The sequence below is a fragment of the Metopolophium dirhodum genome, chromosome 1, assembly GCF_019925205.1.
Source record: "Metopolophium dirhodum isolate CAU chromosome 1, ASM1992520v1, whole genome shotgun sequence".
In the NCBI taxonomy this organism is placed as follows: Eukaryota; Metazoa; Arthropoda; class Insecta; order Hemiptera; family Aphididae; genus Metopolophium; species Metopolophium dirhodum.
Genome location: NC_083560.1, coordinates 73,340,122 through 73,357,922, shown reverse-complemented (window position 1 = coordinate 73,357,922; position 17,801 = coordinate 73,340,122). Strand labels below are relative to the sequence as shown.

Below are 17,801 nucleotides of genomic sequence, written 5' to 3'. Positions count from 1 at the left end.
AGGTCGATACCATAGTTACTATAGTGCCTACCTAAATGTTTAAACTTTGAATACGATTTATAAATATTTAGTATACTTTATTATTGGTTTAATTTGTATGGAAATTAATTTATTCTGTTTTTTTAATAAAATCCATAAAAATATTTATTTTTTTAAAATAATTAACTTATCTAAAAAAATATATAATCACTCTCCATAGTAGGTAGTTGTAAAAATTATATTAACTTACAGAGTTATTTATTTTTCAAATTTCAATTCTATCCCCTGTTCCATTAATAGGTACAGTCTTGAATCTCAATAAGTATAAGTCATATGCCATGTTCCGTAAAAAATTGATTACATTAATTGATGGACCAGTCTAAAGCTTGTTTGGGACCATTAGCTCATTATTGGTATTTGATTCATTAAATGTTTTATGTAACCCAGCCATTGGCTAATAATTTATCAAATAGTGTAATATAGCACACATAGTAAATATACTGCTATGTATTATAAAAATAACTATAGAAAATATAAATGTTCAAAGTTAAATAATAGTGAAAATGAAATAAAATTTACTATTGGTCATTGTTTTAGGTACGATATTAGCCATTAGATATTGATAATTAATAATATGCTATTAACAGGACTCTGATTTTATAGCATTTACTAATAATTATTCTAGAATAATAAATACAAATAACAAAACAATAGTAATAATAATTATGATAATGTTAAAATAGCTATAATTTTGTTTTTTACATCAAAGATTCAAAATATAATAACAATTTAAGTTGCATATTTCAAGCTTTTGAGATTTGTGCTATTTATTCATTTTGTTGTATTTTAGTGCTATTTTTGCTAATATACATTCAAAATAACTTTTATTGTATGGTTTTCATAAGATTTAGATTATTAAAGTTGGACTATAAAGTTTAAAAAAAAGTTAATAGATTACCTACCTATACAATATTTCATCCTCATTTCCGTTTTAATAATAATACCTAGGTACTATATTTAAACTTCAGTCCGACACATACCTAACCTAACCTAATGGCCCGAACGTTGTTATTAGTTCAATTAATATAAATAAACATTTTTTTTTTTGTATTTTTACATTTAGTCATTTAGAGCATATTAATAAGTAGAAATCTTAATATGTATTATAATATTACTAACTAAATATCCCGGCTTCCTCCGTATGCAGTTTTTCGTGGCTAATCCTTAATACTATATACGCTATATAGGTGTATCTCGGTGAGAATGTATCTCAGTTTTAGTGTACCTACCTACCTCACGGACCAATCGGCGCCAGTGTACCTAGCTTTGTGAAATATTTCGACCTAGATGGGCAACCAAAAGTCGGTTGTTGGCTTTAGCACTTGGTATATTTTTTTGGTGTAGTTTTAACTCTCTAAACTTGTCTGATATAACTAAAAACAATTTCTAAGGTTTTCATCAAATTCAATTGAGTATTTTTGAGTATATAAGCTACACACATACATTTGGTTTTAAGATGTATTTTCTTTATTCGAGGCCATGAGCGTAACAATTTGATGCATAGATACTTGCCCCGAACTGACCGATGAGTAACCAATGACAACAATTTATAAGCAAAAAAAAAGTTTCAATTTACACCGTGAATATCAAAATCTCCCTGTTTGACCACCTCTTCAAAATGCAAATATCGGAATTGTTTGTATGGTTATCACAATTATAATGTGTAGGTATGAATATAGGTAACTAGGTAAGTACCTATGTAATTAATAGAATTTTAAAACTATATAACTACGGCGATGGCCGATTAAAAATGACCACTGAATATCAATATTGAGTATTTTAAATCAATGGTAAAACGTAGGTACACCAAATAATCTCCTTAAAAGATAACCGCCAAACTCTTACCCTTTATATTGCAGATTCATATTGTGCAGTGTCAAGGTTCATATACGTAAATTATGACTTTTAAAGTGAGTTATGACTTAAGTCATAATTATGTGTATAGTGCATGTGAAATATTTATATTTTAAAATGTTCATAATTCACTTAAAAATGAACATATCGTAAAAAACCAGCAAGAAAAGAATGATTAAGTTCTTACCTAAAAGTTTGATAATAGGTCAATTCACTCTAATATCAAAACTGACAGCACACTATTAAGGCATTATATTTATGTTAATATCGTCATATTATAATCCTAATTAAGTTCATTATTATGTTATTATACATCAATTGTTTTTCGTTATTGTACATGATATTGATAGATTTTAAAATGTTTGTATTTATTGTCGAGCTTATGTAACTAAGTAATAGTTAATACCAATTTCACTAAAAATAAAAATGTATGTATAATATATAATTCTTATAAACATTAATCATGGATTAACCATAGAGTTTTTACGCACAGCACTAGTCAGATGATAGGTTTTGTATCATTTAAATATACAAATAATTCTACCTTTTTACATCATATACATCGTGTGATGTTTGCTGTGGCCTGGTGTGGCCTGGTGGTGGCGTGGTGGTTGGCCTCAGTCACTAACGTGTTCTGAGGTCAAACATTGGCCGGTGTCTCTAGCTCCCAGATAGGTGACCACCCGGGTTTTCAGTGACAAATCCTCGTCACATATACACATGTTCCAAACCGTACCCTCCCACACAGTAAAAACCGTCTAATAATAACCTTCAGGCTAATGACCTCAGCTGTCGAAGCTTTGACTAACAAAAAACTACATTGTTTATTTTTACGAGCACGACTCTTAATCGGTACTTAAAGTTTACAGGTACTGTAGTTGTAGAATATAACTTTATAAGGAAGTGGTTTTCAAACTGGGTGCCGCAAGTATTCGTTAAGAGTGCCGTGGTCTTCTGAGAAATGTCACCTACTCGTCCAAGTATTAAATTATAAAAATATAATTAATACAAATTTGTTAGCCCATCAATCACACATTTCCAATTAAATGTAGCATAATAATAATTCAAAACAATTTTGTTAATATAATTATTTAGTGCAGAATAAATAAAAAGGTCAGTGTGCAGTCAAAATTGTTTGAAGAGCACCGCGGTGTCCCGTGTTTAATATAAGTTTGAAAACCAATGGTATAAGGTGTATATGTAATGTGTATAAGGTGCATGTGTACGCGGAATAATCAATCACCAGGGACAGAATATTTCGACTGTAAAGTTGACGTAACACTTTAATCCAAGGCACTCATTAAAACACCCAATAATTACCTATCTATACCTACGTAGGAACAGAAGCGCTTAAATAATGTATTTAAATTGCACACGCTTGAACACCATTATAATTAATAATTGATGCACAATGTTACTAGTTTCAAATTTATTCCACCATATTAACTAGATATGTGAGGTTTATTGTATTTCAAAAAGGTACAAGTGGTCGAAACTGTTTGAACGCGATGCTATTTGGACATAATTAGCATGAATTTGCATGACTGTCATTTATATCAACACGACAACACGTCATAACAATTTCTAAGCGAGATGCATTTTATCGTTTTACACTTTACTTCACCTTTCTACACATAGAAAATTGGGATTTTTACGATTATTTTTTTCAATCATTATATAAAAAAAATGAGACATGTGCATAGTACATCAGATGTATGTGTACCTATACAGGGTGTTCCATATTTTATGTAACAGTAAATTCAGCTCGACATACTTAAATTAGGAAAAAATGACCTGTGTGAAAAGCTTTTTGAATCCTATAATCAAAATTAATTTGATATTAAATATTTTTTTTTTTAATTAGAATGGAGAGATTCGAGGGGTAACTTTTAAAATTCCTATGGGAGAGAACCTATATTTTTGAAATATGTTTCGTACATAGTTTTATTTTTAATGAATTTTGACGGGTTGTTTACATTTATGTGTTAATAACTGAAGAAGCTAACGACATTTAAATATTGGTATTTATTTATAAAATGTCAACAATGAATAATACTAAAAGTGCTTTCATTGTACATTTGTACGACTTTAATAATTTGAGTGTTTTCTAGCTAGTATCGAACTATCAATTAATTACTGTATAGTGTATACAGTTTGTAGTTATTACAAAACGTATCTATATCCGTATCATAGGCGAAATTTGTGGGGTCTAGGGGGGCTTAGCCCCCTTAAGTTTTTAAATATATTCATTCTTAAATCCACCTAATAAAAAAATTATGCGGGTCTGTATTGATTTTATAAATTTAGCCCTCCCAAACCAATTGTCCAAGTTGCGCCTATGATCCGTATTATACATTTTGGCTAGTTTTGGACAGATTATTTTTATATATGATGTCCTAAATAACACAATGCGTTTGTAGAATAAGAAGATTTGTTTATTGAGCCGAAAGAGAGTTAAACATTGACGTTAATTTTGATGTGAGGGAAAGAGGGTCGGTAGTGGAAGACGACTGCGGTTGTGTCCGGAGCTTATTTATAATAGTATTCCTGGGTCACCTAACCAAATACCTTGGTGTAATTTTAAAAGGTTAGGTTAATTTAAAAATTATAAAAAAATCGAATATGTCCTTCGATTTGTTATGTAAAACCACTTTAGGTAGGCTATTCAACAATGTTGTTAAAAAGTAATTATCAACAGGTAGATGAGAGGCTAATGGTTACCTATATAAAAAAAAATTGTTAGAGGCGCTGCGTGCGGCAGTCAGTAGCGTTGCGCGCAAGCACATAAACGTAAAATCGCAAACTTTGGAAGGCTATAACTTCTAAAATAATAGTTTCCGGTTAAAAAATTGACACCATCGTTTTAAGCATAAAATACAAGTCGTTTGAAAAAAAAAAATTGTAAAATCGTGTGGGGGTTGGTAATGTGCATTTTAACCCAAGGTTAATCTAAGGATTGTTTGTAGATAATCTGATCATTGATAAGTGATAACGTTTGTCACTTCTTATATCTTAATTTTTATATGACAGTTAAAAAAGTTAAACTAATTAGTAAATTTAAATAAAGTTAATAAATTTAAATACATACATAATTTCATTATTTCAATCAAGTTGATATTTTTAAGTTATTGTAGTTTGTGCTTTTGAATTTTAGTCAAATTATAGTGGCCGTCGGGAAATGTTTGCATTTGTTGTAAACTGACATCAGAAGATGTAATTTTGATAATTTGATACATTTATCTATTTATCTTAAATCTAGAAGGTAATTTATATTTCTTGTCTGGATCATAGAAAAATTTATATTTTTATTCATCTCCATCATTAGTTAAAAATTGACAATATGTATTATGTGGGTACCTATTGATAAATTATTTATCATTATGTATCTGCTATCAATGTCATATTTAATTATGTTAATACAACAATTCACTAAACCAATATAGATATATATATTAATATAGGACTTCTTAGTACGTATATATTATTGTATTTTTGTTTTATCCGTGAGAGAAAATGTTCTTGCATTCATGACCAGTAATTTTTAGTTAAAATTAGCTAACCTACTATACATCCCTTGCATTTGGGTCAAAAAAAGTGCTAAATAATAAAATATGCCGCTGAATATTATAACCATGTTTATTTATGTTGGTAGGTATGTCAATCTAAAATGCTTAATCCAGTTTTATATTATGAGTGGTAATGTTGATACATTTATTGATTACCTATACACTATAGTATAGTATAGTATTTGTAATTTTTACTTTTTCAAAAATCCATAAAAAAAATTTTAAGTGTGTCGCCATTTTTATGGATCTAAATTAAGGTGTCGTCGTACAAAAAAGGTTGAGAACCACTGCACTATACAATATTAATTTTTATACCAATACTTTGATTTAACCATAATATTTATTGGAGTTTTTGGTGACCAATAATTCTTAAATATTCAACTAGTTATCTTATTTATTTGAAATTTTAAATCAAAAGAATTACATTTTTTTTTTAAATTCTTGAAATATTTAGGTACACACGTAACTATTTTGAATAAAACATTTTTACTTCCATAGTTATCATTATTCTCAAGACTGAAATTGTGATATAGGTTTTTCATGGTATTCCATTATATGTATTTATATTTCCCATGTTGATAATATAATATTTGGTGATACCTGCAGTTTTATTATTATTTTATTTTATTTTAAGGTATTCTATGCTAAAAAAATGTGGCATATCAGCTAAATCCATAAGTATTATTTAAATACCACCAATACAATATTCAATTTATTTTGAAAAAAAAAGTTTATTGAAATGTACCTATAGTAAACTATTTTGAAAAGGCAATGTTTAATTTCTCTAAAAGACATTGTACATTTGTTTTGTACCTATCTAAGACTTCAGATTTGAAATAACCTTATTCATAACAATTCAATGTGTATAATACTTTGTTTATTTAATTTTTATTTAGCCCATTGATGATTTAAATTAAAACTATTATTGGATATGATCCATATGCTTCAATCAGATGACTAATGGGTAATATTTTTATAGAATTTAACGATTTACTTAATAAATATTTGTATGTATGGTTTTTTGTTGGTTTGTTTTTATAAAATTATAGAATTTATAACTTTTTTAAGTCTTGCAGTTATATTTTACGTAGTATTTCATACAAAAGTAACAATTTTGAGCATGTGAATGTTAATGTGAATGCATGTGAATGCATGTGAATGCCTTGTCATTAATTTCTAATAAATATAGAAAAATAGTAAATATATGATTTATTATTTGTATGAACTCGTTTTAAACCTCTGGCATGAACAATGTTCTCTAAGTTTAAATTGTCAAGTATGTTTGTATTAGCTATGTATTTCCAAACCTCTGGCATGGTATTACACTTGTAAGTGAGATCTTGTCCAGCTTGTATGACAAATATAAATAAATAATATTACTTGTAGCTAATAAATTTAAGTATTCCGAGTGTGGTAAACAATTAGTTCCTATATTGATATACATTTTTAAAGACTTGAAGTTATATTTTACAAGGTTTTTCACACAAAAGCAACTATTTTTTATCAACTGAGTAAATGTATGCTTTACCATTATGTTCTAATAATTTGTTTAAACATTGGTAAAATGAAATAGTGTCATAAATATAGCAAAATAGTTAATTTATGAAGAATGATTGAACTCGTTTTAAACCCTTATCATGTATCTACAATGTTCTCAAAGTTTAAATTATCATGTATGTTTTTGTTAGGCATCTATTAAACCGCTGGCTTTTATAAACTTTAAATTTCTTTAGATATCGTAAATATAAACAAGATGTGTATCTTACTATCTTAAACACATAGATTGTTTTATTTAAAAAAAAAAAAATAGTCTCAAAAATATAGGCTCCTATTTGAATTTTGAAAGGTACCCCTAAAATATCCCCTTTTTAAAAAATAAAAAAATATCATGAATATCAAATTAATTTAGATTATATGATTTAAAAAGGTTTTCACATAAGACATTTTTTCCTAATTTAAGTATATCATACTGAAATCTGATGTCATTTAAAATTTGGAACACACTTTATATGTAAAAGCACTTGTCTCGAAAAATTATGATTTTATTTCATTAGGTATGTTTATTTTTTTGTTTCACAATTAAAAAAATAGACAGTGACACAGTGGGATTTGTTGTATTTAATTTTTCAATATATTATTAGTGTGAATATAAATAACATTTTAAAAATGGTCGCCATGTATCAAATTCTCAAACTTTTTTTCAACCCGAATTTATAAGAAACAAAAATATTATCACCATTAAATAATAAAAATTGAATTCAAAATGTTAATAATCACTTAAAAGATGTTAAAACTTGAAATATTTTTAAAATATATTTTATAATATATGAGTAAACTAAAATAGTCAAATGTCTACCGAGATATTAATCTTCAAATGTAAATTAACTGGTCCTTGACAAAATTGATAATTATTTGTAATTATATGATTACTTATTTACACACACGTTTAATAATTGAGCCTAAACCTGGGGTAGATATTGAACAAATACAATATTCAATAATAACAATTGACTGCTGTGATTTATTATTTTTTTAACTAAATAGTAAATACTTTATGCATACTTATCAATTATATTACCTATATGGCATAATATCCATGTAAAGGTATATTTTGAAAATGCAATTGCTTTTAGAAAATAGGTAACATATACACTATACCAAATATATGCATGACTTTTTGAATAATATTTTTTTAATTACAACAAAATAACTAAATCAATATATTATTTCGATTTAAATATCCGATTTTGTCAAGATTTGAACTTAAAATTTAAAGAAAATAAACCACACATCACTGTAAAACTAGTACTAGTAGGTAATACATTCCTCATAAGAATCTAAAACCATAATTTAATACGATATAAAACATACGTTACTTAATAATTGTCCACTTGAAAATCACTCATGTTTTACTTAAGATTAGATATAAAAAAGTGTAGATAAATAAAATTATAAACACAGATTAATGTATCATACTCAGTTGTATATGACACAGTGAATTTGCTTAAACTAACAGAACATGGCACGTTGAGCGACGAGCGTGTATAATTATTATTTATGAATACAGTTGTGAGGTTTTGATTGCAAAGTTAAGACTAATAGCAGTCAACTTGAATATTTTTAAAAATATAATTTAAAATTGATTTACTTACTTTATAGATGTAATAACCTCGTTAATAAACAAATAATAAAAGAAAAGTTTTTAAAAATATAAATATTTACTATATATTATTGGAATAATTAAATCTTATCATTTTACAGTTTACTATTATACATCAATAAATTTAGTTGTGCTACTCATACTTCACCAATACTGTGATCTTCATTGCCATTCTCAAAAAAAATATTACTCAGGTGATAGTGTACTGTACGACCGTACTATTTTATTACAATTTCTACAGACATTGAACAAATCTATATGTATAAACTGTTATATCCATTGGTGTAAATTGGGGGTTTTAAAGGGGTTAAGCCCCCCTAAAAACTCTTGAAATCCCCCAAAGTATTTCCTAACTTAACCCCATGAGTGTAATACATTTTATTAATACTTGTTAATTAATATTCCTCCCCCCCAGATTTTTATCCAAATTTACACCTTTGGGTATATCGTATACGATCGTGTTGGACACAGCATAAATAAGTTTCTAGGACCTGTAAGATATAGCTTAAAAATCTTTATGTATATCAGTCCAATTACCCGGATCGCAAGAACGGTTCATGTGGTTCTATGTTCTAAATTTCCAACCAACCAATTATACTACTTAACTGGATAGAATATTAGGATTAGGTATAAATATAAATAATCTACAGCCAATGAGTTAGATAGAACAAGTGTGGTGTATCACAATTTGGTGGTAAACAGCCCACAAAATTGTTCATAATTAGAAGTATAATAACAGACCATGGTTTCAAATTAAAGTTTACATCTTTGTTTGTTTGTTTGTTAGTTACATTTAAATAAAATAAAATAAAATTGTTACAACTGTATGAATATACATTTAAATTAATATGAACAATATAATACTTTTAAAGACACATTTACTTGCTAAATGTTTAAATAAATTTTATTTAAAAAGAGTGGGTAATAAATAATGACCAAACTATTGCTATTTCAAGTCTTAGATCATATTAAACATGACTATCATAATAATATTATATGAGAACTTGTATTCAATTTTCAAGCATTTGTACCAATTCAAACATTTATAGGTTACTTACACAGTAAAATTGTAATTAAAATATTTATTATTATTGTTGTTATTGAAAACAGGCAGTTAGTATGGGTTACTAATAATATATATATAATATTATCAGGGTTAAGCAAATCATAGTTACATGTAACAACCAACTAAGTTATGTGACTCGGTTACTTTTGTTACTTTTAACTTGTAACAGGTTACTCATTTACAATTTAACTTGTAACTTTTGTAACTAGTTAAACATTTTCCTGTAACCTTATATAGGTACAAGTTATAATTAGTTTAGTTAAAAGTTACATTATGCTTTTTGTAGTTTGATAATTAATCATAAGTGGATCTGCAAAAGCAAAAAAAGATTAATATAAGATTCCTCAAAAGTTTGTCTACTTTAATCAACAGAAAAAAGTCTACACAGGAAAGTCAATTTAAATTGTTATGAGCGTTTGAAGTTAGACATCGGATATTTTCCAGTAAATTAACAAATTCTCATACAGTTTTCTTATTTTATTGTTATTTAATAACGAATAAACGTAGATACTAAAAATTTACACCATATGTTTATTCTATCATTTTTATATACTTGATAAAATTTACAAAATATTTGAAGTTGTTTACAACTTTCAAATGCTTGAACATTTAATACAAGACTGAAGGCTCCTCACACATTTTTGCAATAGAAGGTACTAGTTTAAAAATATTAAAAATTACACGGTCAAGATTTTTTTTTATATTTGTTCATTTTGGTTTTAACAATTAATCTGGCCTCTAGATATTTAGTGATTGTACGATTATAGTTGGTGCATCTTTTTTATCTTAACATTACGAGCATAACGTGATTTTACCTAACCCCTAGCCGGTCAATAATTCTTTATACATTTCATACATTTACCAATGTAACTTAGTTACATATAACTGTAACTTGTATCTAGTTACTCAACATAAATGTATTTAGTAACTTGTAACTTGTAACCAGTTACAATAAGTTGAGTAACTTGCCCAATCCTGTATATTATATATAATAGTAAGTTATTCCCTGTTTATCAGTTGTATCATGTACCTTAGTGTATAATATACAAACACCTATGCATGAATTATTAGTCACAACAAATCTGTCACATTTTAATTGATGCGGAGGGATGCGCAAAATTGGCGTACTTTTTCGCTAAACAGAGTAGGTACAGGTTCTACGTGATTATGCAGATGATTAAATAAGGTGTATTTATAAAATACCTTCACCTAAATTTGTTTTTCTTACTAAATTCAACAGCAACAATATTTTTTTATAATAAATACAGTTTTTAACTATAACATACATTTTAAATTTTTTTATAGATCAATGCTAGATACGATTAAGCACATTTTAAAACCAAAAATATTCATGCTATGGATTTTATTATTCACATTAATAGTATGGACTTACTCATATTATTCGTTGACTGCATTTGAAGTGATTTTTAGTGAACCACGTTCACTCTTCTTGGACCACGGTAAGTTTTAAATTAGTATTCAATTTATATTAGGTAGGTACCTATATAATATGTGTGACACATTAATACAAAATTAAAGAAAATTACAGTTTCTTCTTTTATTATTTGATAGTATTAATTTCATGCTGATAAATTAAATATATTATTTAAATTAGTTGTATGAATATTGAAGAATCAATGAGATCATTATCCTTTTTTTCCCCCCTTTGTTAATCACTACATGGGAGCCGTACTGTTTACACATTGTTTGGCCCCGAGATCATTATACTGTAAATTTGTTTACGGACATGAATTATTATTGTAGGATCTATATTGTAATATTATGTTTAAGGTTATTGTAATAAGCGTTTTATTTTACATACCTAGGTATTGTGTTATAGCTTTCAATTTGTTCAGAATATAGTATATGACTCTTGTAAATTATAATTGTTCCTAATTGCATCAATACAAAAATACTTACACTAGCTACCTATAATATTTTCTCAATAATTGACACAATATGATAATTATCTTTGTTCACTTTAAACTATATTTTAAACTAAACAGTACCTAGTATCCTAGCAGTTCTTATCACACATTAAAAACCTATTTAAAATTATGAAACATTCAAATTAATATTTTTTTTTTTTTGACGTTTTAATATTAACTTATTATAAGCATTTAAAAGACACTAAGACAATAAAACTTGATGAATAAAAAAATGTGTAAAACTGGAAATATTTCTAATTTCTATTTATAAAATCTCTATCATTGTTCAATTTTTGATATTTTTTTTGATTAAAGATTTAGGTGAATAATGAATAGATAATATTATTTTTAAATTAAAGGACTATTTAGTGAATTTAAACATTTAAAAAAAATTACTAGGAATATTATTTTTGTGCAGTCAATATTCAATTTATTATTATTTAGATTATATAAATAATACATGTATAGGAACATTTAGGATTACTTTTATAAAAGCATGTTGTTAAGACGTATAACTTAGGTTTTAGGTCTTTGCTGAGTCGTTTCTATTAAAAAACTATACTTAAATAATAAAATATTCATTTAAAATTGTATGTTTAACACATTAATGTACTATTGTTATTTGTTTCAGATAATTCTGGATATTTAATTAATACATCAGGATGTCGAATTCCAGAAATGTATTTGAATGGACCTGAAATAGAAAAATGTTTTAAACCAAACCTAGAACTAAATTGTAAAACGAAATGGAACTATAATTTGCCATTAATTACTTCAGATTTAACATCTTTAATATTAAATATGAGTGCATGGGCTACTTTAAATATCAGTGATGGAGATCCAAGTTTTGAATGTTATTACATTCCAATAGAAAGATCAGCATTTGGCGACGACCAAGATCCTAAATCATATAGTGATGATGATGTGAAGTAAGAGTAATTTTCTACTTTAAGATAAATACATATTTGCTAAGTCTGGGGTGTAAACTTATCTCATGTGTACCACCTTTTTTTAATAACACTTATATAAAATGTTATAAAAATAAAATATAAAAGCTACATTTTTACGGAAATTTCCAATACATTTATAATGTTCCAAATAGTTAACAAATCTGCAAATAAATTGTTTTTGTCTCAATTGTAATTCAGTATTATTAGAAACATGGTTTTCTGTATTTGAAATAACTTAAAAACTAAATTATCTGACATTTCAAAAATGTATTTCAATTATAATATATAGGTACCTAGTATAATACTTAACCAAGTATAATAAGTCACTGATTGAATCATTAAAACAAACTTATACTCGTAAAATTCAAAAAAGTAGGAAATAAAAATGTATCACTGAATTGCTAAATTTAGTCATTTTATTTTAAATAAATTCAGTAATTATAATTTAAGATTTTTCAATGATGGGTGTTGTTTTTTTTTAGGAAATAAAAATGTTTAATTCTCAACTTAAGAAAAAGTTTTTGAAAAAATCTATTTTGCATTTTTATTGTAATTCAAAACCAAATAACGGTAGATATGTACTTAAAATGTTCACAAATGTTTAGATTACCATTTGTTATGCATGTTAAAATATTTATAGACATTTTTAATCTATTTTATTTTTTTTTCAATAAATGTCAATAAAAATTGTTATGCTTGCTCTAAAAGACAGATAAATACAATATTTGTTATAGATTATTCTACCTATAATAAAAAAAAAAGTGTATCAGAAAATCACATTACTCTTTATAAGCATTTAAAGTTAAATTTTTAACAAAATTCATAAAAATCACAACAATTTGATATTTTTGAATCCGTTGAAATTAAATATATTGTATAAATTGTTCAATTTTTGTATCTAAGAATAAAAAATGTAACACAAGGTACCACACAAGAAATTTATACTGAAAACAAAAAATCAAAAAAAAAATATATCATACCTAACCATTGTTTTTTTTGGAAAAACATTTTCCGATTTTTGTTTCTGCGGTTTATTTTTCATGATTTTAACTAGAACCAATAAAAACTTATTGACTCACTAACAGATTAACTTTACATTCGTATAGTACATCGTTTAAAAATCCTAACCCTAGTGTATTAGATTATAGCATTCACCTCATATTATATAATTAATTTTGAATATAGTAGTGGGAAACCCCATACCTCCAGTGATATAAAATAATAATATATTATGTTATATTATGTGACAATAACATCACTATAATTCATATGTATTATCGTATTATTCTTATTTAAAACTAGAAATATTGTGTATAGAATTGTAAATAGATTTATTTTTTTTATAGACTTGGCGAAAAAGTATATTTTGTACACAATACAACAGTTTCAAACGAAATGGTTGAAGTAGTATGTACATTAAATTCAAATATAATATACAAATATTATCATATATTCATACGACCAACTTCGTCAGTAAGAAACCGAAAAGACGGAGAAGTAAGTATATTACTTTTGGGTTTGGACGCGGTATCTCGTATGAACTTTCATCGTCAAATGCCAAAAACTAGTTCGTTCTTATCTGAAATTGGCACTGTGGAAATGATAGGTTATAATAAAGTTGAGGATAACACGTTTCCAAATGTAATTCCCACACTAACGGGAATGTCAATAGAAGAGTTGAAAATAAATTGTTGGCCTGAAAACAACAACTTTTTTGATAACTGTAATTTTGTATGGGATGATTATAAAGATGCTAATTTTAGCACAGCTTTTGCCGAAGATAGTACTTCAATTGGAATGTTTAATTATTTCAAATCTGGATTTTTAAAACAACCCACTGACCATTATTTAAGACCAATTATGACCCATGCTGAAAATGTTATAGGGCACGAATCCATTGGAAACACAATAGGTTGTCTTGGTCCTAAGTTGGGTATGACCATGTTGCTCGATTATGCTTTTAAAATGTCATTATCTTTGACTAATCATTTATACATGAATGTATTTTGGACGACAAGCCTAACGCACGACTACATAGAGTATCCAAAATTTGGAGACGATAATTTAAGAGACTTTTTTGATGCATTTAACAAGTCTGGTGAGCTCAACAAAACAATTGTCATACTAATGAGTGATCATGGCATCAGGTGGGGATGCTTTAGGGACACATACCAGGGTAGTTTGGAAGATAAGCTACCCATGTTGAATTTCATCATACCACAGTGGTTTCAAAATATGTATCCCAACGCGATGGAAAATTTGAATAAGAACACAATTCGCCTAACAACGCCGTATGATTTACACGAGACGCTATTAGACTTCATCGACATAAAACAGCTCGATGACAATGCAATTGCGAGACGAACGAAAATGAATAAATATAAAAGAGGCACAAGTTTGTTTCTTGAAATCCCAGAAAATAAAAGTTGCGAAACAGCAGGAATACCTAAAAATTATTGCGCGTGCCACGAGGAGAGGCAGGAATTAGTTGTAGATGACGTAAACGTCGTTGAAGCAGCGAAAGCCTTTATGCAATATGTAAATTTCAAGTTGTCGACGTATAATACACTTTGCACATTTCTAACGCTGCATGAGATCCATAAAGCATCAGTTGAAATGAGAAAAGATAATAACTCGGTGAAAGATTACGAGATACAAGTAACTACAGTTCCAGGGTTTGCGAAATTCGAAGCAACGTTAAGGCATTATAACGGTAACTTTAAAATGGTTGGTTCAGTTAGTAGATTAAATTTATATGGCAATCAAAGTATTTGTATAAATGACGCCAAAATGAAGTTATTGTGTTATTGTATATATGAAAATTAAACTCAATCGCATACTCGTAATGTCCAAACTCATATCATAATGTTAATCATTGTTGTCTCAGAATAAAAAGGTTCTAAATTCATTTTTTTTAAATGCTTGTTTGCATATATTTATTTAATATTTGTATTGTAGGTATAAATAAGTCTTGAAATCGTATCGATCCGTTGATTATTCAATGAGATGGATACAGATAATGAAAAGGTTCTAACATGAATGATATGTTTGAAACCGAGAATGAAATAGTTCTAAACGATCTTAAAATATGTAATATAGGTAGGTACTAATATCTTAGAATGAAAAGGTACTGTTATAAAACGATTATACCACTGATTCAATATAAATTATTATTGTGCCATAATAAAATATTATTCTAGTATGTACTTACCGCCTATTTTTGTTTTGTTACGATGATAAGGTAATGCCTACCTGGTATGGTATTATAATTATAAATATTGTCATATTATGCTGTTTTCGTATAGGTACCGCGAGTCTGTGTAATATACTAATATACTATTTTATAGGTACCATTAAAATTTTTTTAATATAGCTCTATCTTAACGTCTTGTACAGTTGTAACTTATATTAGTGGGTATTTCGTATAGTAGTACTAAACTTAAAAACTAAAAATATTGCATAATCAATATATATAATTTTTTACACAATTTACACTTAGAAGTAAGTATCGCTACGTAGAAAAAAATACTTAAATCAGTATGAAAAGGTTCTAACTAAATAAATAATTTGTGTTTCCATAATGAAAAGTACTACTCGTAAAACCTTTTAACTCTAAAACTAATATTTTAGTTATTTATAATTAACTCGATTTAGTATTTAAGGTGAACAAAGTTATTCAATTTTTAACTTAAAAATATTTCCCTGAATAATTACAAAAATTACGTTAGAAACTTTTCTTTCTGAGACGACGTATAATATTATGATCAAAATATCAGTACTCGGTAGGTAGAATATACCTTACAATAATAATTAGAATTAAGATGTCGTTTTGGTAGGTTACAAAATTTGGCCTTAAAAATATACTTTTGTAGTTTCGATTTTCTTCAGCTCTCAATAGTCGTATAGAAACATGATTATTTCATCAAAATGAATGTGAAAAGTTCTTTTAGATAACAACCATTTTTTTTTTTTTTAATTGAATATATAATATTTTTTTATAAAATAGACAGTTAAACATATCAAAAATATAGAATTCAGTTATCTAGAAGAATTTATCAAGTTTATTTTGGTGGAAAAATCATGATTCTACGTCTAACGAGTGAAGAGACAAATGCTTGTCAAAAACATGTTTTGGTAAGAAAAATAAATAATTTTGAGCAATCTCTTGAGCTGTGACTTGTATAATTTCACTTTTACCAGAACAGCATCTTAAAACGAGAGAGAAAAAAATCAATTTTCTAATGGAGTTTAATTTCGTTTGTAATGTGATATTTTTAATTTTATACAAAATATATTATTAGAATGTTTTTATTGTGAAAATATTTTTGCTTTTTATTTGTATTTATTTTTTTACTATTGAACAATACCAAATAATATGTATGAGTATGACTATGCGTAGTTGAAGAAAAATATATTTATCCTTTTATAAGTACATATTATGCGTATTTTAACAAACGTCTAACATAATGTTATTATTGTCTGTTGAAAAATAATAAATATGATTATTAGGTACCTGTATAGATTATAATGTTATGGATTTATCTTGTGGAATCATTATTAATTCATTAGAATTGTATAACGTCACAGAGGAGAGATGCATCATACATGCAACACTGAATATCTGATGTTGACGTATACAACACAATTTTTTCAATTTGAATAATTTTCCTTCTGCATCAGGTACCCTATACAAACAGTAAAAAAACAATAACATAAACACAGATTTATAAATCGTAGTATATTCAAGACAATTAAACAAAATTACAAAATCATATGAACTTAAAAGCTTAAGCCACAGGAAAAACAATAACAATTTATTGCCTTTTATGCTATTTTTATTCTAATCTTTGTACATGTAATATATATATATTTATAATTCTTCTGTACGTTTTAAACTCACTGAACTCCTACTAAACGACTGGACTGATTTTGATGAAATTATTTGTATATGTTTGAGTGGTTCCCTGGATGGTTTATATTCACAATTGAAGCCGGTAGGTCCAACCTGGAGAAGTGCTCAAACAAGGATTTTGAAATTTACAATGGATATTTTTGTTTATAAATGGTTGCTACTTGCTATTGATTACATCTTACAGGCTATAATGTAGCGATAGGAGAAATAGGTAGGTATTATTTTTTTTTTTGTATATAAATGTTTAGTGGTTACCAATGGTTACTCGGGCAGATAAAATAAAAGCATGCATCAAATCATCTATTACTATTATAATCTGTAGCCAA

General features: G+C 26.9%; 1 protein-coding gene across 5 annotated transcripts in view; it reads left to right on the top strand.

The window, feature by feature from the left end:
• The window catches only part of LOC132953588 (uncharacterized), a 30,191-nt gene extending 13,194 nt beyond the window's left edge, over nucleotides 1-16,997 (top strand). For 3 of the 5 annotated variants that reach the window (XM_060999882.1, XM_061000494.1, XM_060998875.1), the window contains 3 exons: nucleotides 10,991-11,145; nucleotides 12,245-12,542; nucleotides 13,910-16,997. In XM_060999882.1, coding sequence (XP_060855865.1) covers nucleotides 10,995-11,145; nucleotides 12,245-12,542; nucleotides 13,910-15,389 — 1,929 coding nt within the window. In that variant the 5' untranslated portion in view covers nucleotides 10,991-10,994 and the 3' untranslated portion in view covers nucleotides 15,390-16,997. Of the gene's footprint in view, nucleotides 1-6,261; nucleotides 6,424-6,449; nucleotides 8,814-10,990; nucleotides 11,146-12,244; nucleotides 12,543-13,909 lie in introns of those variants that run through there. The other 2 variants (XM_060999383.1, XM_061001148.1) reach the window with 2 other exon arrangements.
• Nucleotides 16,998-17,801: the final 804 nt, after the last annotated feature.